This window comes from Oryza brachyantha, chromosome 2, assembly GCF_000231095.2.
Source record: "Oryza brachyantha chromosome 2, ObraRS2, whole genome shotgun sequence".
NCBI lineage: Eukaryota > Viridiplantae > Streptophyta > Magnoliopsida > Poales > Poaceae > Oryza > Oryza brachyantha.
The window spans coordinates 1,386,896-1,408,579 of record NC_023164.2 but is presented as its reverse complement, the minus strand read 5'-3'; the positions used below and the strand labels follow the sequence as shown (position 1 = coordinate 1,408,579).

General features: G+C 42.6%; 4 protein-coding genes and 1 pseudogene across 4 annotated transcripts; 3 read left to right on the top strand and 2 right to left on the bottom strand.

Moving 5' to 3' along the window:
- Positions 1-286: 286 nt before the first annotated feature.
- LOC121053624 lies at positions 287-1,129 on the bottom strand. Its single transcript, XM_040521310.1, has one exon. It carries the CDS (start codon positions 962-964, stop codon positions 629-631), a length of 336 nt encoding a protein of 111 aa, XP_040377244.1. The 5' UTR covers positions 965-1,129; the 3' UTR covers positions 287-628.
- A 1,294-nt stretch (positions 1,130-2,423) lies between these two features.
- LOC102699472 lies at positions 2,424-3,132 on the top strand (annotated as a pseudogene).
- Positions 3,133-4,565: 1,433 nt separating this feature from the next.
- Positions 4,566-10,284, top strand: LOC102700957 (sec-independent protein translocase protein TATB, chloroplastic-like). The gene is made up of 7 exons (XM_006646784.3): positions 4,566-4,841; positions 5,149-5,384; positions 8,221-8,342; positions 8,720-8,779; positions 8,851-8,971; positions 9,320-9,448; positions 9,876-10,284. Exons 2-7 carry the CDS (start codon positions 5,222-5,224, stop codon positions 9,992-9,994), a joined length of 714 nt encoding a protein of 237 aa, XP_006646847.1. The 5' UTR covers positions 4,566-4,841; positions 5,149-5,221; the 3' UTR covers positions 9,995-10,284.
- A 577-nt stretch (positions 10,285-10,861) lies between these two features.
- On the bottom strand, positions 10,862-13,067 carry LOC102700680 (protein transport protein SEC13 homolog B-like). The gene is made up of 2 exons (XM_006646783.3): positions 12,858-13,067; positions 10,862-12,207 (listed from the first exon to the last, which is right to left on the bottom strand). Exon 2 carries the CDS (start codon positions 12,129-12,131, stop codon positions 11,214-11,216), a length of 918 nt encoding a protein of 305 aa, XP_006646846.1. The 5' UTR covers positions 12,132-12,207; positions 12,858-13,067; the 3' UTR covers positions 10,862-11,213.
- Positions 13,068-18,860: 5,793 nt separating this feature from the next.
- On the top strand, positions 18,861-21,525 carry LOC102723021 (CASP-like protein 4A2). Its single transcript, XM_040520848.1, has 3 exons — positions 18,861-19,569; positions 19,666-19,801; positions 21,198-21,525. Exons 1-3 carry the CDS (start codon positions 18,926-18,928, stop codon positions 21,387-21,389), a joined length of 972 nt encoding a protein of 323 aa, XP_040376782.1. The 5' UTR covers positions 18,861-18,925; the 3' UTR covers positions 21,390-21,525.
- The last annotated feature ends 159 nt before the right edge of the window (positions 21,526-21,684 follow it).

Here is a 21,684-nt window from a genome sequence, read left to right as displayed (position 1 = left end):
TCAACGACGTTATATAAAAAAATATAGAGGGATAGTAAAAAAAATACGATACTTTCATGTATTTTTTAAGAATGGTAAAAACATTTTATTAAGTGGGTAAAAATGATCAAAGAAATTCCTAATCAACCGAGTATGGTTGTTGCTGTTTCTAGCAATATATGGAATTTGTTTTATTTTTAAAAGAATTCTTTGGATTATCGAATGAGCTAACTATGTTTTGTCTAAAATTGTTTGTTCTAATGATAAACATTGAAAACTCGAGGGAGTAAATAAGAGTAGATTGAGGTGAACTGATAAACAGAACAACCAATTAATTATTTAACAAAATGAAATGTTGCAGACTTACATAGAACCATCATCTGGAAAATAAATCAAAATGATAGTGCTAAATGCTAACAATAAACATGCATTACACATCAAATTAACCTATAAAACAACAAAAAATTAGATAATCTCACGCTATTATTATCATTATTATTCCTAATTAATTAATTAATGAAAACCCCCTGAAGAGAGATCATCTGCTGGCCAGCGTGGTCACCGCCGGCGACGCGCGCGCGTGCGTGGAGCTCTGCCTGCGCCGCCCGTCCACGGCGATCTGGTCGCCGGAGCAGCGCCTCAAGCTAGGTCAATGGTGGCCGGACGGCGGGAGGGGAACCCTCTTCGTCTTCCACGCCTTCCTCTTGTTGTGGTTGTGCGACGGGCCCGACGGCGGGACGGGCGGCCACCTCATCGGCTGGTAGCTCGACATCTTCTTGCCTCCACCGCCGCCGCTCGTCGCCGCCGCCGTCACCGCCGTCTGGCCACCGCGCGCGTCGGCGTCGCCGGCGCCGGCGCCGGCCTCCACCACCACCTCGCGCATCACCCTCGCGCCCTCGCACGCCGGCGCCATGGCACAGACCACCACGAGCGCCACCACCACCACCGCGACGGCCCGCCTCACGGAAGAAGCTCGAGGAGCCATGGCCGTCAAATCGACCAAGATATATTCGATCGATGCGCAGCTCGCTCGCTCGCGATCTCGACGAACACGAAGACTAGCTAGCTCATGGCGTGGCTCGATCTCGAGCAGTGGAGCATATATGTATAGACCGAGCGATCGAGAAAGTGGCAGGCAGCTCGCGCGATTCGTCTGCTGCTGCTGGTGATTCTCCGGAGGAATCTGCGGATTAGATAAGTTCATCCACACCCACACACACACACGTACCGGCGATCCGAGACGTACGTGGATTATATGTGCATGCATGCATCATGCATGCAGGAATGTGTCCAACGCATTACCTCCTCCTCTGATTTATATTTATGCATGCATTGCACTTCGGACGGATGTAATTAGTGAGTGATCGATAAAATTACTGGATAATTGATAGCGTGGATTGATTATCTTTGGGCCACCTATTAGTTAGTCGCTTGAAAAAACTGAATCCATTATCCATTATTCGATTTTGTGAGAGGTTGGATTGAAATCGAATGTTAACAAAGGAAACCAAACAAATTAGCATGTGGGCAAAAGCACCTATCTTCAAACAAATCTAATGGGGCAGATTGAAAATTTTCAAGTGATTGATAAATAGCAAAACCTGATTATGATTCAGCTGGATTATCTAAGTTTAATTAACCTGGTGGCTGTAACGGCACTGTTAATTAATTGATTGTGAACTAAAGAAATACTCCGAAACAATAATACTGGAGATAATCTCTGCCGCGGACTCCGTGGCCTAACACACGAAGCTTGGGCTTGTATGTGGGCCGTGTGGGCCATGCCGTAGTGGACATGTGAAATTGTACGGCCCATCAGCCCAGTACAGCCCGTGAGTAAGGGCCTCCAAAACACTATTAGTGGAGGGCACGTGGCAGACACGCTTGGGTAGAATGGGATTGGATGGTTGACTAGTCAAACTTTTTTTGTTCATCCATCCCATAACCACTCGATTGGTCGTACACTCGTACTCAAGTTACAAGTAAATGCTACCATATGTTGTTGAATTAAATAATTCCCATGTGTTGTTTATAGAAGGTTTCTGGTGATGATCAACAATGTGCACAGTACAAATTGGAATGGGTGATGCGTGCAGTTCATAGCAACCATAGGAATCCTGAAGTTAAGGCTTGGTGCAGAGATATATTTGCCAAGCAGTTTCTCTGAATTTTCGACGCAGTTCATGTCTGGAATATGGCAAACTTGTTCAGAATATGGCCAAGCAAGAAATAGAATGCCCGAACGGAATTTTGGAAGGCATTCAGTTGAACACAAAGAAGCAATGCTTCTTCTTATGGGAATGAACAAATCAGGAGCTTAGTTTGTCACAGAGTAATATTGGGAAATAACTTCACCAAGAACTTTAATGATCCAGTTCCCAATACTAGTATAAATGTCTTGGTAACTATCTGAGAAGCAGAGCAACAATTAGTCAGTCAGTCACTCTGTGCTTGCTTCTGAAGAATTCAGCTCCATCAAGATCAGGTCATCTTCTCAGTTTATACACCTGTACATTGATCATAATCCATCATGTGAGCTACCAATTTGTTAGACTTTTCTCTGCACTTAATCCAATCTCTGCCCCTGGGTTTGCATCAGGGTTCAGGGAGATGAAAGAATCAATGAGGAGAAAGGGGGTGGTGGCAGCAGCAGTAACTGCTGTCTGCATCACCATGCTCATCCTGCTGTCGTCAGGCCAGACGCAGCAGGTGTCAGCCAGGTCCAAGATCAGCAGATGCTACGACGGCTGCATGCCTGACTGCGAGCCGTACAGCCCTCTGCCCGTCTGCAAGTTCTTCTGCATCACCTGCTGCGTCGTGAAGGGCAACCACGACTGTAGCCGGCCCGGCGGCGGCGTTCGCCGGCGATGGCTGCACGGAGCTCTGCGTGTCGTCCATCCGCGGGGGCGCGGCAACCGGAGAACGTAAGATCATGCAGAACTTGATCACTAACTTGAGCTGAAACTGTTAACGCTGCATTGGGTTTCTGATTGTTCTGAACTTGTGTTTGCAGCATGGGCAACAGATGCTGGTGTTGCAGCAGCTTGTGTCGATGGCTGCAACATCTACTGGAGCAAGAAGAAGAATTAGGGAGTGATGACCGTCAAGATCTGCTGTTGAAGCTTAAATAATGTCAAGTTTAGTCATGTGTAACACCCAATTAATGGATAGTACGTGATTATTATTATTATTAAATCAAAATTTCAATTCTACCAGCTAGTTTGCTAGTGGTACATAGATGTTCAGAAATTCTCAAAATCCAAAAGTATGGGGGCTTACCAACTCACAGATCAAATCAGACTCAAGAGGAACACAGAGGGAATATATCCTTCAATCACAACACAGATACAAAGTTCGGGGATACAAATTAAGGAGAAAAGCTTCAATTTTGCTTGTCATCTTATCTGAATAACTGTGCAGGTCATGGCTCCACAGGTCATTTAGATGGTTTTCAGAACATTGCTCTGAGTTTTTTTCATCCTTGTCTTCATCCAGCCTCGTACTACATGGAGTATGTGTTTGCTATTTTACATGGCAGCATGGCCAAAATGCTGATGATGCAACTTGTGTCGATGGGTGCAACAATTACAGCAAGCACAAGAATTAGGAAGAAGCGACCATCAGTGTGTGATGCACCTCCTGAATGAACTGTTTTTCTACTAGTATTGAAGATTAATGATCACGTGAATGACCATATTGTTATCCATAAAACTAATAATCTAATGTCCGGATGCTATATCTAACAATAAATTTGCGATTGTCATTGGGTCTTTCGGTGACCATATTTATATTCCGGAAGTCAATACATACCCTTAATTTTCCATTTTTCTTCTTTACTTGTAGTATGTTAGAAATCCACTCAGTATATTGGCAATGCCTGATAAAATTCACAACATATAACCTTGTAATATATGTCTTTATATTTTCATATAATTCTGGCTCGAATCATCTTCGAGGTTGTTTACACAGACGATACCCTGGTTTGATTGGCTAAGGCCGCGTTCGGCCATGCCATAAGGCAACAAAGTCTTTCTCGTTTTTCGCGCGCAAGCTTTTCGGACTGTTAAACGGTGTATTTTTTGAAAAAAATTCTATAAAAAAGTTGTTTTTCGTATTAATCTATTTTATATTTTTTAATAATTAATTAATTATGTACTAATTTATTACTAAGTTGTTTTAAAAAATCGTATTAATCTATTATATATTTTTTTAATAATTAATTAATCATGTACTAATTTATTACTACGTTGTTTAAAAAATCGTATTAATCTATTTTATACTTTTTAATAATTAATAAATTATGTACTAATTTATTATTATGTTTCCGTGTCAGGGCATAAGTTAACTTATGCCTCCCTACCGAACTATTATTTCTCGATATTTCCAAGCAAAACTATCTCTGTAATCCTTTAATTACATCAAAAATACACTTTTTTCATGAATTTCTTTACAAAACTATACAATATATCAACCTATACGACCTATATTGTTAAATTTTTTTAAAAATTTTAAATTCTTTTTTAATTGAAATTGGATAGCCGGTTCCGCGGTAACGGAAACCATGCTGGTTTGCACCCGCGCATGCAAAAATCAGATTAGGGTCACCGCACAGCCGCTCATTTCCCCCTTCCCCCACGTTCTAGGGTTCGGACCTCCACCGCCGCCAGCCAAATCGCCGCCATCCACTGCGCCGGCGACTCCTCCCGACGCAAACCACACAGCAGCCGCCTCCTCCCGCCGCCATCCACACCAGATCCAGACACGCCACCGCCGGTCGTCGCCAGGCACGCCGCCTCCGCCTCCTTCTCACCGCCGCTTCGTCCCGCTGCCATCCACCGCGGCCAGCGCCAGCGCCAACTCTGGTAATGCTTGTTTTAACGCTGGTAATGCTTTTTTTAAGAAGGTGCCGTTTTCACGCGCATGCTGGTAATGCTTGTCCTTCTCAGTCGATAGATGATAGGCAGTGTGGTCCTGTCCAGTGACACACCTGTTGGATCTAGCTAGATTGTGCTTGAATGGTAATTCCATTAACCCAAATCGATCAGTTATTGATTTTACAGTGAGAGTACACGGTTCAGTTTAATTTTGCTGCCAGCCTATGCGGTAGTCATTTCGATGAATATGATATAGTGTAACTGATCTCTCAAAGGTAAATATGCTTTGGTGCAGGTTTCTCTTCACGCAGAAATCCTTTTTCTTGGAGGAAAGGGGCGGCGAATTCGAACCCTCCACACCACCGGCGATGGCTGTCGCCGGCCTGCTACTCCGACCTCCTCCCTGCTTTATCTTCATCGCCGCGTCTTCCCCATCTCCTTCCTCACGGCAGAGTAGTAGGAGCCTCATGCTCCCTCACCCGATGACCCTACCCTTCGTCTCCGGCTGCTCCTACCGCCGCCGCCGCACGGGTAAGCTATTTCTACCTATCTGTGTCTGGAGATTGTCCGTCAAAACATCCCAATCTAATAACACCCGTAAAAGCGATTCTTTCTCTAAACAATCTTCATACTGGTGGCCCTTGCTCAACATTATCACTGTGCTGCCCACCAAATACTCGCCAAAATGCCACGCTGCTGTTTTTCTTCCATATCACTCCGATTCTACCCAGTCCACCTTCTACCTTCACCACCGTTCCTTTGCCGACCCATATGTGTTTGATTTTCGGCTAATTGGTTTTTGGCCATCTACCCTGCTTTACATAGCTATATGAAGGATTACTTCTTATGTTATATAATACTATGCCCGCTGTTTTCATATCATGTCGTTCTACTACTTTTTTTAGAGGACCAGGCTTTCGTAAAGCACAAATGTTTGACCAAAAAAAAAAAACTTGCTGGGGCCATCAGCTTACAGTGCAGTGCACGATGGAGGATAACACTGGACCAGCTTACAGGGCATCCTTGCAAACACACCAACGGAAGACAGCTATAGGACATCTAAACAAAATATGATTAGCATCTTCCTTCCCACCACAAATTTGACAATCAAACAGAACCTCCCATCCCATATTCTTTAGAGCAGCAGATTGGATTTTATCTCTTGAGACCAACCAAAGAAAGTGTTTATTTTCCAGGTGAATCTGAGCTTTCCACATATCTCTCATTTTTTTCATCCACCACACCTCTAAAATTCAGCCCCCTATATAAGTATTTAGTAGAAAACTGTTTTTTAGAATCTAAAGACCAAACTAGTTTCTCTTTATCATCAGAGATGACAACCTGATGAATCAAATTCAGTAATTCATTCTCAATCTTTTTCTTCAAACCAAAAATTTCTCCTGAAAGACAGACAACTGTCTCTATCTCTAATCACCTCTCTTACAAGAGTTTTCTTCTCATTACATACATCATACAGAATCCTAAGAGGACATTTAGTAATCCAAACATCACTCGAAAAATAGACATGATCACCTCTACCAATTTAGAGGGGAAAAAACTCTTTGCTGCAGATAACTTTCCCTCAGCATCTCAGTACATAAACTCTCATTAGAACCATCTTCTAATTTAAAAAAAATCCATTTAATCAATAAGGCTATATTCATACTTCTAGTCTCAGTAAACCCCAGGCCTCCAAATTGTTTAGAGAAGGCCAAATTTAGCCACTTCACCATATGATATCTCTTTTTGCTGTTTACCCCTTCCCAATAATATCTAGCTTTGATGCTATCTATTTTTTGATGAATCTCTTCAGGCAGAAGATAGAAACCCATGGTCTAAATTGGAATAGAAGAGAGGCAAATATCTAACTTAATAGCCTTCGCTTGCCAGGTACCTAACCTAGCCTCTTCTATTTTTGAGGGACAAACTCAAAATCATCTACAAAATTTTAGTAGGACTAAACATCTCTTCGAACAGTACAGAAGAACTTTAGTAGTAGCTATCTCTCTGCCATCAAAGGGAATAAAGATCACAGTGTCATCACCATATTGAAGATGAGTTATTCTCTTGTCTAAAATATTAGCTACCAAACCAGAAAGAATGTTGCTATTCTTAGCATTATCAAAAATAGCAGCCTGAGCATCACTAACAAGATTAAAAAGAAGGGGAGTAAAATGATCACCTTTATCAAACCCCTCTTGAGTACTAAAATAATTGCTCTTTTGCCCATTAACACTCACACAAACCTTGCCACCCATTACACAAGCCTTGACCCAACTAATCCATTTACAAGGAAATCTTTTCCTTTCAAGAACTTCAAAACGAAAATCCCATCTAACTCTATCATAAGCCTTTTCTTCAGAATGATCCTTTTTTCCTTTTTAGTTTCAAGCTCATGCAAAACCTCATGAAGAATAACACACCCTTCCAGAATAAATCTACCTGGGATAAACATTTGTTTGAGTGGGCAAAATAACTCTTCTAGCTACCTCAGCAAGCCTGTTAGTCACAACTTTGGTAAGGATTTTACCACACTCGTTGAGGGCACAGATAGATCTGAATTGTTTAATATTTACAACTTCATAAACTTTAGGGATTAAGGAGATAATCCCATAATCCAGCATCTTCAAATCTAACTCATTGTGTTGAAGAAGGATAAACATCTCAAAAGGTCTGGTTTCAACACTTCCCAGAAGACTATAAACTTGAATCGGGAAACCATCAGGACCAGGTGCTGTGTTCAGCTTTGTGTCCCTAATTACAATATCTAACTCTTTCATGCAAAAGGGTCTGATGAAATATTTTCCTTCCAACTCTGACAACCCACCAGACTGAGCCCAGATGTAAGGAGCCAGGTGAACAGCTGAAGCTCGATCAGCTCTAAATGAGGAATTATAAAACTCTACAATATGATTAGTTAGGTCACTCTGGCCTGAAATGATCCTATCCTCTTCCATAAGATTAACTGTAGAGCATTTTCTCCTCCTGCCGTTAGCAACCCCCATCAAAAAAGGAAGTGTTTTGGTCACCTTTAAAAATCCATTGTTCACCTAACCTTTTTCATCCAATAAATCTCTTCCATGTCATAAATATTTTCTAAAGCATTTTCCAATTCATATCTCTCTCTCCATTTTTCTGGATCTAACCCCACCTCATCTTCTTGAATGTCTAGGTTCTCAATCTGATCAACCAGATTTTGTCTTCTGTATGCTTCTATTGTTAGCATTCCAACCTCTTAAAAGATTCCTAACAACACCTAGTTTCCTGTTTCATTATTGAAGAATATAAGTGATATCTCTAGCAGGCATTACTTTCATAGCCAAAGCATGTAACTGCATTTGTCTTTATTTCCACTTCTTAAATGTAGAGAGCAAAAGAAGAAGTCGCAGCACCGGTGTTTACGCTTCTTTGTTTGGAGTTGGAGCTCCGGAAGCTCTGGTCATTGGAGTGGTTGCTCTGTTAGTCTTTGGCCCCAAAGGATTAGCAGAGGTATCTCTTTCTCAACAAAGCCTACACATTATATTTTTGCTATTGTCCTACATCCCGTTCTAGCTAACTGTTTGCTAAACCCTCAACATTAGCACCATCTTCTAGCCACCTGTAGTTTCTAAACCTATTGCTTGTACTGCCCAGATCGTGGTAGGCATTCTGCAAAGGTTTGAAATATTGTGTGTTATGTGTTTTCTTTACTAAACATAGGTCCTATGTTCTTGTTCTGCTTTACTTTCTTTATGAATAAAAATGTGCATCTACTTCCCACCAACCTTTCTAACGTACCACTGAAACTTAGTTTTACATGTGGTGGTACTTGCTAGAAGCCTAGAACAACGACCATCAATAAGTCTCACTTGCTTGCTTGTGTGCAGGTAGCCAGGAATTTGGGCAAGACTTTGCGTGCTTTCCAGCCAACAATTAGAGAGCTGCAGGTCGGTTTGTGACTTGTTCAGATGTTACTCCCTGATACATGATTTGACGTGTTTTGTTTTTCTGCACATAGGATGTTTCAAGGGAGTTCAAGAGCACTCTTGAACGGGAAATTGGACTTGATGAGGTTCCCCCATCGACAAATTACAGGCCTACAACCATGAATAATAGTCAGCAACCTGCTATCAACACAAGTTAGTTGATTTAACTGTTCCTGACGTTATTCTGGGGGAAATTAAACCAAAATTAGTTTAAAGCATTCACCTTGAAGTCCTTACTGGAAAGTCATGCACACTGGTAAAATACCACAATTGAACCTTGATACATATGCAATGTTCTGATCCCTTGGGTTGTTACGGTTTGATTCAATTCTAGACTCTTATGATGCCTTTCTCACTCAATAATGTTAAGAACTAAGGTGATATTCATAGAAGGGTCTGACACTACCCCAAGTTTTTAGCAAGCATACATTTTTTGCCCCATGATTCGAGACTTAAGCATTGTAATGCTGTCTTTCCCTTTTTTTTCCTTAAACACAAAAGGCTCTGATGATAAGCCTGAGGTTGCGCCTTACACCAGCGAAGAACTCATGAAAGTAACTGAAGAACAGCTAGCTGCGTCTGCAGCTGCTGCTTGGAATACTCAAGAACCTCCTCCATCACAGCAGAAAGGTCATGACATTTTCTTTGTGCCTTTTTTTTTTCAATTAGGTACATATGTTCGGCATTCATAAGATAAGTTGTACAGGACCTCTTATGATGTATGGCATCTCCAACGGTGTAAAATTCTCATTTGTGCTTTGCCAAGTTATTAGGACTTTATGGTCCTGTGAGCGTGTATGGGTTGCTATTTCTGCCAGGCAGGCCTAAAACATAATGGAAGCAACACTGCTGCTGGCTACATTATGTGTGTTGATTGCTGAGGCAGTTGTTAAAGTTCCCGATGACTGCACTTGTTTCTGCTCTGAATTTGTGTATTATGATAAGCTTGTTACAGGGAGCTTGTATCATCTATTCGTCTTTACTTTGTTTCTATGTGAAAGTAATTGCATACGAATTTCTTATCAAGCTAACTTGATTCTGCTGTGTCATATTTCAGAAGCAGCGGATACTTCTGAGAGTAATGGCGGTGCTTCGTCAGGAGGGAATGATGGCGCTGGTGCTGCAACGAGTGAGCCCAGTCCTAACAATTCTGAGAAGACGAAAACCGAGGGATGAAGCATAGCGATGTACTTAAGACTGACACACGAACACGCTCTGGGGAACACTTTTGAAGTTTTGATTTAATCTGTTGAGCCGGGTGCCTGGGTGAGGCAGAGGGGCTGATTTGAGGCTACTAGGCTTGGTCAGCTGTGTTGTGTTGCTGTGTAATGTAGAATGGATATTAGTAATTAGTTGTCTGTCTGTACCGATCAACTGTCATTAGTGTGTACGTGTTTGATCCGCTTGTAAGAGTATCTTGGAATGGTCAGCTCAGTTATACGTAAATTTTATTATTTAAATTTTAACAGTGGCTTATAAGGTGGAAGAAAGATGATGAAAGTGTTATAGGAGTAGATATTTACTTATTACTAGCATTTTAGTTTAGGAACAGATACGTCTCAAGATCATTGAGAACAAAATTTTGATTAAATTCCTCGGCACGGATAGTCAGCACAAGATTGTTTACTTTACTTCATGGGCTCTATCTATATATTTCTTTCGAACATGGTGTTCATATATTTCGTCATCCTTTTACACCTACTTAATGGTTTAAGATGGTGTTTTCGACGTTGCTAACTTCCTATATAAACTTTCCGCAAAAATAATGTCAAATTCTTTCCAACCACCAATTGTACGTACTCTCTCCGTTTTTTAATTAATATCGTTAACTTTTTTATCTAAAATTGACACTTCATCTTATTTAAAAAAATTATAATAATTATTGATTATTTTGTTATGATTTGATTTATTACTAAAATAACTTTAAGTATGATCTATAATTTTGTATATTTTGAATAAGACAAAAGGTCAAATCGTAAATCAAAAGTCAATTACAAAATATCAGTGGCATCAATTAAAAAAAACATATGGAGTAATTACGATCAGAATACAGAAAAATCACATGAACACTGTATATTTCTGCTTTTTCTGCTAAGAATAATGACAGATCATGATCGATTACAGGCAGCATTAAAGTCACAGGATAGCAAAGTTTCTGCACTCAAGTGAGCGCCATAAATAATGGAAAACATAAGGCACAGAAGGGAACATCATACAAGGAAGCAGGCGCGCAACAGAAGATGTCTCTACTTGTGCCTTGCCAATTGCTATGCAAGCAGAAAAAAAAAATTACTACAGAGAGACATATTTGTGAGCAGTGCCATAGGCTAGCAAGATGAGTGCATATGTTATAAATTTATAGCCAAGCAGACAAGGGAAGAACAACTGTAAACACCTAAGGCTCAACAGTGGTCACTTGCTGCCATTCGCCATCCACAGCTTCTTTCCATAGGGTTACATTGTTATTACCATCAGATACCGCCAGTATATTTCCAGTCAATGACCAGGAGAGTCTCCACACAGGTGTTTGGAAATCATAGAGAACCTGGCCTTCCCACTGCTCGCCTTCTTTCGGTGCTGTCCAGATAACGACCGTTCCATCCTGGGAAGCACTGGCAATAGTGGACTTTGGAAGGCCTAGATTTGGTGCCCAGGCAACATCTCTCACCCAGTCCTTGTGCATCTGAAGGGCTGGAAAGCAGTCCAGCCTCCAACTCCCGTTGTACAGCTTCCATACCTTGACTGTATTGTCACAACCACCAGAGGCAAGTTTCTGAACATATTCAAACTGGCCAGAAGGCCCTGAATTGATTAGAGCACCCGGCGCCATTGCAGGAGCCCAAGAGACAGAGGTGACGCCTACTGGGTGAGCCTGATCGATGCGTGTTGTATCCCACACACCGTCCGAACGAGCAGTGAAGACTGAAATGTTCCCGTCAGATGAACCACAAGCCAGGCACAGCCCGAGCTCATGAGCTGCCCAAGCAATGGAATTGACAGAGGACTTGTGCTCAATAAAAGTGTGTGCCTGCGCCCATTCATCCGGCTTGCTCCCTTCTTTCCATATGATAACCCTCCCATCATAGCTGCAAGACGCTAGCAAGGAGCCATATTTAGGATGAGCCCATGCAACCTGCCAGACAGGGCCCTGATGTCCACTCAAAGTAGCAAGCTGCTGGTGTGAATTGCCGCTTACACCAATGATCTTTATTGTGTTATCAGAGGAGGCTGTAGCCATGCGCTTGCCATAGTAATCCATGGCGATATCATGAACCACATCCTTGTGCCCTGTCTCTATCTTATGTGGAGGCATTGTTCTAATTATATAGTCTGTTCAAACCAGAAATATCCAACCCAACTCCAAACTCCAATGTATCTGCCTCGGGATCCTATTTAATAGAAACAGGGAAGTAATATAGGGAAAAAATCAGTGAAAAATATAAAACCGCATGTGTTTCAACATGAATATCTCTATAGGTCAAACATAAGTGGTGCATTAGAGGTAACTGATATGCTATGACTATGTTAGATATGCCTCAAATATCTAGTCCTAGTCCAAAACTAATCCTAGCCCTATACAATGCCTATAAATATAGACCGCCTACTCCCATTGATTAGTTCTCCCGTGATTTTTTTTTCCTCTCCACCTTGGAGGGTTTTTCCCACGTAAAATCTCGAATGTATCTTTTTGATCTATTATCCGTAACAGATTATGAGACGAACAAAGTACAAATTCACAGGGAGCTTTCTGCTACAAAAATATTGATGCACAACACCAATGTGATTAGTATTTTCTTTGATCACTGCAAAGCAGCAAATTAATTCCCCAAAATGCCTTAATTTGACTCGTTACACAACATGGGCGGATCTATCATGGGGAACCCCCAAACTTTTTGGGTACCAAAAAAACCTATTATTATCCCCCTCAAGGTTATTATTAAGGCAAAACAAGCCATATCCAGAAGAGAACCTATCTAGGGTTCATGATGCAGATTCCACAAGAGAAAAAAAAAAGTGCGTGGATAGAGAGAGATCTCACCGGTGAGGATGAAGGACGGCAGCGCCCCTGCTCGCGGTCGCGGGAGATCAGCGCAGGCGGCGGGAGCAGGAGCCCGTCCAGGGCCGCCGCAAGGGAGAGCGCGGGGGGGGGGGGGGGGGGGGGGGGGAGCTCGCCGGCCGGCCGTCCCTGCCGCGTACGGGAGAGAGACGACGGAGTGCTAGGGTGAGGGGATTTGATCTGGGTACGTTCGACTGAAAAGGCTGGGTCATTTTGGTCTTTTTCGGTGGTTGAAATGATAGAACAACAAAAAAAACGGACCGGTTTAACATGTTATTGAAAATATCACTTAAAAATTATAAAAATACCACTCAAACTGTTATACCAGTAGCATCTTTAATTTTTTTAAAAGACAATGATAAATTTGCAAACTTACTGAGTCGTTGCCCAGAAAAAATTGACATTACGATTAGCAGTGCTATAATGCTAGACGTTAACTTTTTTATGTAAGTCATATTGACCAACGTAATTACAAATTAAAAAATTATTATTATATAAAGATTATACTAATATATTTGTATGGATGGAGGGACTACATGTGAGCAGAAATTTATTTTCTTCGGTGAAAACAAAAACTCTCTTAATATTTTAATATTTAATAGATAATATCATTGATTTAGTGAGACATTTGACTATTTGTCTTGTTAAAGAAACTTACGTAATTATTTTTTATGATTGGATTTATTACTAAATTTATTTAAACTCTATGTTACATTTACATATATTTGAATAAATGGTCGAAATAGTGCAAAAATCAACATCATCTATCTATTAAAATACTGATGAAGTACTGAGATAGTTTTGATTATATATTTGTGTGTCATGATACTACAAATAAGCCCTTACTTTTGTCGTATGCTTGTATAGGTCCGATCAAGGCTTGTTTACCCGTATTTCTTGATGTCCATTCATTCCTAAATGGTTCATGAGACGGACACAATGTCTTGATTTTATTTTTCTTTCGCGAGCTAAGGGGGTGTTTGGGACCAGGGATTAAACTGTAGTCCATTTGTCTCATTGGATGTTTGGACACTTGTTATAATAGTAAACGTAGACTATTAATAATACTTATCCATAATCTTAGACTAATTCGCAAGACAAATATCAATATATGATGCTACAGTAGACATACACTAATTATGGATTAATTAGGCTTAAAAAATTATCATATGAATTAACTCTCATTTCTATAATTAGTTTTATAATTAATCTACGTTTACGTTTAATATTTATAATAAGTATCTAAACATTTGATGTGATTCATCTAAACACCTCCAAAGTCGAACGATTAGGATTTCTTTCTGATTTCGTGTTTTCAATGATACTTTCTAAGTCATAAGTTAGGTCGAGTTGTTCTCTTCTCTTCACCTAATATGCATGGTTTTTTAGGGTGCATGAGGACGTGGCTGACACAACATCACCACGTGAGTGAGGTCGAGAACACTTCAAAATTTTAAGTATATTAAGATTTTGATGAATCACATATTAACATATTAATAGTGCAATAGCAGACCTCTTACCGTCGAATGGACCGAAAATATACATCACAACAATTTTATCATTTCTTTTTTTCCTAGCAACAAAAAGGCTTCTCCTCTGATTATCACATCACATTTTTGCCGATCGCTCACAGGAAACTTGAATAAAGAGTAGAATGGAGCCATCCAAAAGCTTCGTTCGTCCTGCCGACCGTGTTGAGCACTAGTGCTAGCAAAGTTGCAAAGGGGAGAACAATGATGTTTCCAAGCAACCTACTCGGTGCAAATACGATCCTTTTCTCTTCTTTTTGGAAATAAAACTTTCTCCAGGTCTACTATAGCTTAGCCTACGTCTCATTATTGTCCGTAACGACTTTATGTCACGTCTAGAAATTCCTCACACGAATTTATGAACTTAATTGTGTATTAAATCCCTGTCTAGGATCAGCCAGGGTAAAAAAAGACAATGTTGTTTACATAACCATCGTTCTTAGAAACAACTGAAAATAACACTTAGTCTAACGAAAATGCAGCGGAAAGAAAGGTAGACTAGCTCCAGCGGGTACGGCTCCAGTCCACAGGCAAAGCTTCGATGGTAGACCAGCTCACTCCTGAGAGTCACCTCCATCGGGCTCAACTTCTAGCTCTGGAGGGAGAAATTGAGTAAGGCTAAGTACAAACCACCGTACTCAACAAGTAACACGGAAAAGAGGGTAATACATGATGCATAGGGATCATAAAGGACAAGCTAGGGTTAGTTGCAATAAAGCAACAGTTAAACAAATAACAGAGATTAAAATGAATAAAGGTAATTAAATAAATTAAAGGATAAGTAAATAATTGTAAAATACCACAACACTGTCCAACGTTACACCACGTTGCAACAGGCCCAACCACTACTCAACGTTACACCACGTTGCAGTAGTCCCGAGTGAAACCAGTTTACCCAAGTTACTAAAGGTTCACTAATCACAGTGAAGCTGGGAGTCCGCCTGTAACCGTGGGTACGACTATTCGAATAGGTTATACTCTGATCAGAGGTGTATTACTGTACCCACAAGACACGACTCCACTACACTTGAATGTGCGCCGACATACCACCATGGCATACCGGAAAGGAGACCGTGATAGGACTCGTCACATAACACTCCCTATTTAATCGCACCGCACTTCAGGTTTCACCCCCTCCTTTACACCAAGTCGGGCAGTCCCCTCTTGTGCCTTGGTAGATCCGGAAGCAGCAGAGGCTTTCGTTACACCACGATTGCCCGTCCATACTCCATCACGCCTACCCTTGCCTTGGAACGTCAAATAGTTCGAAGCCATGCTTCAAATCCCACCTTACCCATTTCGGCATGTGGTTAGCACTAAATTACTTCCAGGGTTTCCCGTGAACCGGTCCTTATTTGCCATGGGTGCGACTCTCAATACCATGCACCCACAGCCCATCATTAGCAATATTTTAGTTGACATTAGCCCGAACCGGGTAATGAATCATTATTACAACTATTTAGAACTAAGCATGATTAAATGTGATCCCATGAGCTACTTGTTCTAAGCACGGCTAAGCATTGACCTAGGCCTAACTCTAATCAAGTTACCCTTGGTCTAGCATGAATAAAGTTGGATAATCAACGGTATAATAATAAGGATTACCCGAAAAATAAATACAGTAAATACTTTAATTAAAACAATACATATTTGAATAAACAAAGCGGGGAATTTGCAATAATAGGCTCAATATGATCAAAAATGAGTGCCACTTGCCTTGCTCTGGCCCCTGGGGTACTTCGGCAACGATCTCGAAGTAAACCGGCTCTTCGGCGGGGTCCGAATCTAAGCGACAAAGCACAAAAATAAATAAAACAGACACAAACTCTACTGAAACAGTAAAAGAAAGTATTTTTAATGGATTCTTGACAATTTTATGAATTTAATGAAATTTGAATGGACCTAAACGGAGACTAGATGAATTACTTATGAATTTTAGAAGTTTTCTGGGTTTTTAAACTAAACAGAAAAGTCCTAAATCAATTATTACGCAATTAATGGGGCCGCTGACGTCAGCGAGGAGAGAGGGAGGCGGCGTCGACAGATGGGGTCCACCTGTCGGTGAGGGAGAGGGGGAAGGAGGGGCTGACACGCGGGCCCGGGGAGGAGAGAGGAGGGCCCGGGGAGGAGAGAGGAAGGAGAGTCTGGCAGGTGGGACTTGCCGGTCGGCGAGAGGGAAACAGAGAGGGGGAGGAGAGCGTGGCCGGCGGTGAACGACTCGAGCGGCGCGGCGGTGGCGCGACCCGGCGGTGGCGACGACGGCGGGCGCGGCGGCGACGACGCGACCAGCGGCAACCGCGCAGGACGGCGGCCGGTGGCAAATGCGTCGCACCGCGGCGGCACGTCGGGAACGCCGGGCGGCTCGGGGAGGCAACGACGGCGCGACGAGCGTGGCGGTGCGGCGAATGACGGGCGCGGCGGCGGCGAACGGCGGCAACACGGCGGTGACGGTGAGGCGACGAGGGTGGCGGGTGATGATGCGACGGCGACGACCGGTGACTCGCGGCGCTCGGCGACGACGACGCGGCGAGGGCACAGCGGCGGCGGTGGAGGGAACGGGAGAGGTAGGAGGGGAAGCGCTCACCGGCGGCGACGGAGGTTGGGGGCGCGTCAGCGAGGGCGAGACGAAGGTGGTGACGGCGTTCCGCGGTGGCGAACGGCGGCGAGGCGCGAGATTGGACGTGATGGCGACGGAGGTTGGGGGCGGCGGCGGAACGGGAACGAGTGCGGCGGCGCGCGGCGACAGGGCTTTATGGGGAGGAGGCACCGGCTAGGGCGGAGGCGGTTTTTGGGGAGGAGACCGAGTCGGCGACGAGCCGGATTCGGCGGCGGCGGTGGCGGCGGAGGAGTTGGAGTCGGCGGCGGCACGGCGCGGGCTCGGTTTGGCCGGGCGAGGGAGGCGAGGCGGACTTCGGCGGCGCGCGGGCGCTGGGTCGAGGCGGGGGCGAGCGAGCTGGGTCGGCGGCTGGTGGCCCAGGTGGAGGGGGAGGCGCGCGGGGAGAGAAGGCCGGCTCGGCTGGGCTGGCCTAGAGGGAGAGGTGGGCCGGCTGGGCTGGGCTGGCTCGGGAAGGAAGAGGGGAAAAAGAAAAAAAGGAAAAAGAAAAAGAGAGAGTAGGAAAATTGGACTTCGGCCCAATTTGAGAAGGAAGGGAAAAAGAAGGGAAAAAAAAGCCCCACTTTTACCGAATTTTAAATTAATTTGTTTGGCCAAATTTTTATGCTTCTTCAATTTGAGTTTAAATTCAGTTAATCGTTTTGCGAACCTCGATTTAATTAAATTAATTTCTTTTAGACGGATTTTTCCTGAGTTAATTAAGCCAATTATTATTTATGAATTTCCTTTACGAATTTAGGCTTAGCATAAAACTCCGGGTGTGACACTTTATCAACGACAATAAAAACAATACTACCATCTCTATCTTTTCGTTTTATTTATAAACCAAAATTTAAATTTTTCACTTTTATTTTGGAGTTGATTTTGTGCTTTTCACGTAGGTTTATTTTGTCTTATAGTTCACTAAGAATATATATATATATATATATATATATAATATTTATAAATTATTTTCCGTTTGTAAATATATCGTTAACTGACAAGCCAAACAATCACCCCTTAAGGGTACAACTTTTAGACTGAATTTTTTGCAATTTAAAAAGAAAAAATTACAAGGATGCCATTATAATTTTATAAAATTATAGATATGTCATCCTGACCCACTTGTTATTGACTCATGTGGGCCTCATATATCATTGAGATACTGGTGGCATATCTTTAACTTTGCAAAATCATAATGGCACAGTTGCAAATTTCCCGTTTAAAATCATTATTAAAAATATGAAAGTAGCCTCAAATTAAATTCAAATTCAATTTTTTATTATTTAAAATTTGATAGTGGTTTACAAGCTGGAATAAAAAACGATAAAATTTACTAATACTAGCATTTTTGTTTAGGAACAGATATGTCTCAAGATTATTGCTGCGGTGAGAACAAAATTTCGATTCCTCAGCACGGATAGTCAGCACAGGTTGTTTACATGTGTTTTCTTTTGGATTTCCTCTGTTATTTATTATAAGATTTTCTGACATCGTATTTATATATATGTTAATAAATCTAGATACATATACAAAATATATATATTGATATATGGATAAATCTATATAAAATTCAGAAAGTCTTATAATATAAAACAAACAGTATTTGTTTCGAACATGATGTTGATGTATTTTGATTTTATTCTACACCTACCTATGGTTTAAGATGGTATTTCCGACGTTGCTAACTTGCTATATAAACAATCCGCAAAAAGGAATATCAATTCTTTCCAACTACCAACATACATAAATACGATCAGAATACATGAAATTCACATGAAAAGTGCTAAATTGTGATAAATTCAGTAGAATTTGGGCGAATCTTAGTGCCCAAGTATTTGAAAAGGCTCCCTTGCAACTACTAGTAGTAGGCCAAGCAAAAGCAACACCACACCACTCACTCCTCTCCTCTCCTCTTCCCCAAATCGATGGCACCCGAGGTGCAGCCCTCGCCGTCGCCGTCGCCGTCGCCGTCGCCGAACCGCTCGCCGGAGACGGGGCCCGGGGACCGGCAGCTGGCGCCGATGCACGGCGCGGGAGAGGACCGCGCGACGGAGAAGAGCCTCGCCACGCCGCAACCGGACCCCACGGCCGTCGTCGTCGCCACCGAGCACCACGCGGCCGCCGCCAAGTACGTGCCCCCGCGCGCCCCGGAGCACGGCGCTGCGGGAGATGGGCGCTGGTACTCGTGGAACGGCGGCCGCGCCCCCAAACAGTCCCGTCCCCCGCCGAGGCAGAAGCCGCGGACGGAGGCGGCATGGGCGCCGCCACAGCCTCGTCCAGCGCCGGCGCCGCCGCGGGTGCCTGCGCCTGCACTGGCTCCTGCACCGCCACCGCCACCGGTACCGGCCCCGGCACCAGCACCGAGAGTGTCGGCTCGGGCGGCTGAGCAGGACCACCGGGGCGTGTCCGGCATCCTGTCGCGCAAACGGCGCGCGACTGTTGTGCACCGGGCCGCGCTGGTGGCGCGGGTTGCGGCCGCAGTGCTCTGCCTCGCGGCGCTCGCGGTGCTCGCCGCCGATCACCGCAAGGGTTTTGCGCTCGACTCCTTCAGCAACTACAGCCAGTTGCGGTACGGAAGGGAAAAAATATTTTTTAGAAACATTTTACGAATTCCTCTTCTTAGGGTTCGAATTAGTGGTTTGCTTGATGCGATTCTGCGGTTCAGGTACTCTGAGGCGGTGAACGTGATTGGGTTCCTTTACTCGGTGTTCCAGTTCTTTGTGCTCGTGAATCTCATGAGGAGGAACAAACATTTGAATCCGCGGCCCGGAGGCGATTACTTCGACTTTTTCATGGATCAGGTTTGCGTCTGATTCGGAGCCCATCGCTTCCTTTCTCGTAGATTTCTTTAGGATTGTGCAACTGTGAGTCATGTGATATGATGTGAAAAAAGGATGAAGAAGATATGCGAAGACAACACCATGAAGCAAAGTATAAGCTTTCTAAGATTGTGAAGATTTCTTTCTTGTGATTACTGTTTTGCTACTTTATGCTTCATTCGGTGCTCTGATTACAGTTGGCATGGTTATGTTATCGATGTCTTGATATGAATCCAAATGTGCAGATTCAGGTTGCTCTCACTTACACTGGAATTATAAATCCTATTTCTCAATTCCGAACTTGTGATATGAATGAAGCCATATGATTTTTCACTACTGTTTTTTGGAGGTTGGGCAAACTATCTACACAATATTCAGGAGGAAAATATTGTTGCGTTGAGCTTGTATCATTCAACAACGGTTTGGTGTAGACTCGTCTGTTGAATGCTGCATGCATACTACCTAAATGGGCTATGTCATATTCCCTTTTCGCAGCGTAGGTTCTTAAATGGTTTCAGAACTAACAGGTTACTATAATCTAGAAACGGAAGAAGGGAAAATTTACTTCTGTTATCTAAGATTATGCTCTGAAGCCCAAACGTCAGATTTGGTCATTGCCGATGAATCTTTTAGTATTGAGGAAAGTTGAGGTCCTATTAGCTTGGCACTTCCAGTCTTCTTGTCTTGCTAGTTGAATGCCCATGCTTTGCTACAGATAAAAGAAAATATATTAGAATATTGCCTAAAATAAATAAAAATATATTCTCCATGAAATGTGTTACCCATCCTTTTCTTTTGGGGATGTTCACCTTAGTTTGCTTTTTATATGTGGCTATCTATTTAGAGTTGATTGTTTCTTAATATTCACCTTCATTTGCTGTTACTGTAATAACCACCAAGTCTGTGCTGGTTCCTACACAATCTGAATTTACCTCCATTTTATCTATATTTGAGATTACATATACGTGCCTGGTTTTTACTTGTGAGCTCACAGAAACATCATGTCTAGCTCTTTGACAAGAGAAATCATAGGTATGCATATGGTTTGGGTGGGTGACTCAGATTAACAGTCTCCAACATCACATAAATTTCATGATGGACCTTCTGGCTTTCGGTTTTTCGTATTGGCTCTTGCAGGCTAATAAATAGCTGAGATAAATGTATTCCCTTATCACCATTAAACCATTTTCTTCGGCAGTTTACAATGCCTCCTACTTAGGTTTCCAGATCCTGCGCATATGCTTGTTTCATACAGATTGCACATAATATTAGCTGTTTTTTTTTTAACTTTTGTAACATGCTGTGACTTTTGAGTAGTGCTATCTGTGGAGCCAAAGAAAGATGCTGAATTATTTTTTTTTTGTTACCATTGCTGCAGGTGCTCGCTTACCTTCTGATATCTTCATCGTCATCAGCAACTGCTAGAGTAGGCGATTGGATAGACAACTGGGGGAGCGACCCTTTCCCAAAGATGGCGAACAGCTCCATCGCCATATCCTTCCTGGCGTTCTTGGTTTTTGCAATCAGTGCCCTCATCTCTGCTTACAATCTCTTCCAGCGAGATATTTAGCTGCTCTCAGCTGCAATCACCTTGTTACCTTTTCGCATCTAGACTAAGTTTTCAGTGCAGTCATTGCTGTGTTGCACATGTATATGTAATCATGGGCCAACAATTGGAGTTCAGTCTTAACTAGACTTCTAGAGTATATCGAATATATATTGTCATGAACTTAGTCTGCTGCACATTTGTGGTGAACAAAACTTCAACTTGTAAAACCTTGCAAAGCAAAATAATCAGATAGCATGTCAGATACTACTCCGTCCCTCCCAAAAAAGAAAAGGATTTCTGCGTTTTCTAGGTCAAG

What these genes read in the sequence shown, in the direction of transcription:
- LOC102723021 (XM_040520848.1), top strand. Translation starts at nt 18,926, where the DNA reads ATGGCACCCGAGGTGCAGCCCTCGCCGTCGCCGTCGCCGTCGCCGTCG. An exon ending in AGCAACTACAGCCAGTTGCG is followed by an intron (nt 19,570 to 19,665) that starts GTACGGAAGGGA and finishes TCTGCGGTTCAG; the next exon opens with GTACTCTGAGGCGGTGAACG. An exon ending in TCGACTTTTTCATGGATCAG is followed by an intron (nt 19,802 to 21,197) that starts GTTTGCGTCTGA and finishes CCATTGCTGCAG; the next exon opens with GTGCTCGCTTACCTTCTGAT.
- LOC102700680 (XM_006646783.3), bottom strand. Translation starts at nt 12,131, where the DNA reads ATGCCTCCACATAAGATAGAGACAGGGCACAAGGATGTGGTTCATGAT.
- LOC121053624 (XM_040521310.1), bottom strand. Translation starts at nt 964, where the DNA reads ATGGCTCCTCGAGCTTCTTCCGTGAGGCGGGCCGTCGCGGTGGTGGTG.
- LOC102700957 (XM_006646784.3), top strand. Translation starts at nt 5,222, where the DNA reads ATGGCTGTCGCCGGCCTGCTACTCCGACCTCCTCCCTGCTTTATCTTC. An exon ending in CAACAATTAGAGAGCTGCAG is followed by an intron (nt 8,780 to 8,850) that starts GTCGGTTTGTGA and finishes TTCTGCACATAG; the next exon opens with GATGTTTCAAGGGAGTTCAA. An exon ending in TCCTCCATCACAGCAGAAAG is followed by an intron (nt 9,449 to 9,875) that starts GTCATGACATTT and finishes GTCATATTTCAG; the next exon opens with AAGCAGCGGATACTTCTGAG.